At 38.5% G+C, this 2,322-nt stretch overlaps 1 protein-coding gene across 1 annotated transcript; it reads left to right on the forward strand.

The window, feature by feature from the left end:
• Positions 1-223: 223 nt before the first annotated feature.
• Positions 224-1,665, forward strand: LOC149531372 (putative F-box protein At2g36090). Its single transcript, XM_089809641.1, has one exon. It carries the CDS (start codon positions 475-477, stop codon positions 1,525-1,527), a length of 1,053 nt encoding a protein of 350 aa, XP_089665767.1. The 5' UTR covers positions 224-474; the 3' UTR covers positions 1,528-1,665.
• Positions 1,666-2,322: the final 657 nt, after the last annotated feature.

Here is a 2,322-nt window from a genome sequence, read left to right on the forward strand (position 1 = left end):
TTAAAATAGAGGACCGACAGAGCACGAACGCATCCTCCTTTCGTTAAAAAAAATACCTTCCAGAATACCTTTATATAAAGAATACCTTATTATTATTATTAATTTTATAAAGCAAATACCTTCCTTGCAATATCAGTTCTCTAACATTTAGAAGTCCCCTTCTAAAAACAGGATTAGATTCGCCGCACAAAAAGCCAAAACCACAAAAGTTAAAAACGCAGCGAATACGCATTGAACACCTGTCTACTGGAGACACGCGTACCAATTTCATGGAGCTTTGCTCTATACCTGCAAACCATCATATATTCTCTGTGATGAAACAGAGGTTGAATGAATTGCGAGGAAACAGGGGATATGAGTCGAATTCTATAACCTAATCTGCTTCTGCAACAAATGTTCTTTACTGTCTGAACATCTAAAAGATTATTACTCCGTCACTGTGTTTATTAGCCAACGGTATTTTACATTCTAATCATGATTTCTTTGAGCAGCGACATTATCAGAGACATCTTAGGGCGTGTAGATGGCATAACATTTGCAAAAGCAGGTTGTGCATCTTCACACTTTAGGTCTATTGCAAGAGAGGATAATTTATGGGATGAGAAATGTTCTTCTATCTGGCCTTCCACAAAGAATGCGGACATCAAAGAGCTGATATCTACTTCATTGGGTGGATTTAGAAAGTTTTATGCTGATTGCTTTCCTGCAATTGTGTGTAATGGTGAATCCACTCACATTGAGCCCATGAAGATCAATCTGAACAGCTTAGAGGAACAATATCCTCTACAATCTGATTTTGTGTGGGTTGTGGATGTGGTGTACAAGAACAAACCCATCTATTCCAAAGTCATTTGGGGGATCCCCTCCGCTGAAGATTTTCCAGGCTTGTTCCATTGCTGCCCTTTCAGAATGGAGCTCATTGATTCATGTGATGTTTTAGATGACTGTTACGGTTTTGGAGATGGGTTGCCAACAATAGATATTCAGGGGAAGAACCCAAGATTTTGGGGTCAGTTGATGGAAAATGTTAGGTTAAGTTGGATTATGATAAACAAGAGAAGAGGGGAAGCTGTTAATCTTTCAAGCTTGAAACCCTTGGTGGGGAGAATGGAATGGCCTTCTCATAATGATTTTGTATTGAGTTTTGCGTCGATCTTACCTTGTCACAAAATGTGTTGTTCCAAGTTCGTGCATTGTGGGATTCTGATGAAGTGTAGGGTTTCAGACAAGGATCAGACCAGTTTGAAGATCACTGAACTCAGCATGGAGTTGGAAGACATGATGGGGGTTAGAGTAAATGGGAGGAATAGTTTGGCTGATCTACAAAATGCTTTTGGTTGCAGGAGGAGTATGGACCATAATCAGATTTTGCTGTCTTATCAGAGGTTTTTGGTAGAAAAAAACAGGATGAGGGAAGTGAAGATGAGTAAAGGAGGGTGTGTTGATTGTGTTTGGATTGTCAGCGCCATTGTTGCATTAGCTGTTTTTCTTATTTTTGTTTTGATAAAAGGATGTGTTTTCTTCTGATGTCTTGGAAATCAGAATTGTTGATAAATCAATGTATAGAATGTATGTAGCTAAATACCTCTGTAAAATCTAGTTCGGCAGCAGTTCTAATAGAAATATGAGAGGAATGTTTGTCAAGGGGGCAACTCTCTTGGGTGTCATCAAACAGGCTTATAATTACGGCCTTTTCATTGTGGTCTTTATTTTTTGTGGACAGCTTTTAGAATTTATTTTTATTTTTATTTTTAAAGAATATATATAGATTTTGTTAAAGGATCTTTGGTGTATTGGTGAAATTGTAAGGCTCACAAAGAGTCGAGAAGCTATCAAGTGTTGTTGAGTGCAAGGCCCACTACATGGATGAGGGGGATGAGGCCAAGATCGTGCCCGAACGAATTTGGTGGAATGGATACCCTGTAGTCCTTAGTTCTCAGTCTTCTAATAATAACTCCAATACTACTATAATTTAACATGACATGACATAAACTCATGTTCTCCAATTCATGCCAAGTGAATTTCAAAATCTAACCTTGGACACAGTCACTGAAACTAGGGAGGGCTTTGTGCCCCATAGCCTGACCCTCCTAACACAAGAGAAGTGCCCTTTGTTGCCCCTAATATAGACTCAACATCTTTCTATGGGAATTTTGTTGAATCTTCTACTCCAAATGGAACTTCCTAAGAACCTTTGAGTAATCATGAGGTGAGAAAGACAAAGGTGGTAAACCATAAACATGTACTTGTCAATGGAACTCACAAGAACAAAGCCGACAATATCATGCCCAGATATATTAAAAAGGTGTAAGGAATGAAAAT

This window comes from Cupressus sempervirens, chromosome 11 (genome assembly GCF_028749045.1).
Source record: "Cupressus sempervirens isolate cs-2001-9-10 chromosome 11, ASM2874904v1, whole genome shotgun sequence".
Lineage (NCBI taxonomy): Eukaryota > Viridiplantae > Streptophyta > Pinopsida > Cupressales > Cupressaceae > Cupressus > Cupressus sempervirens.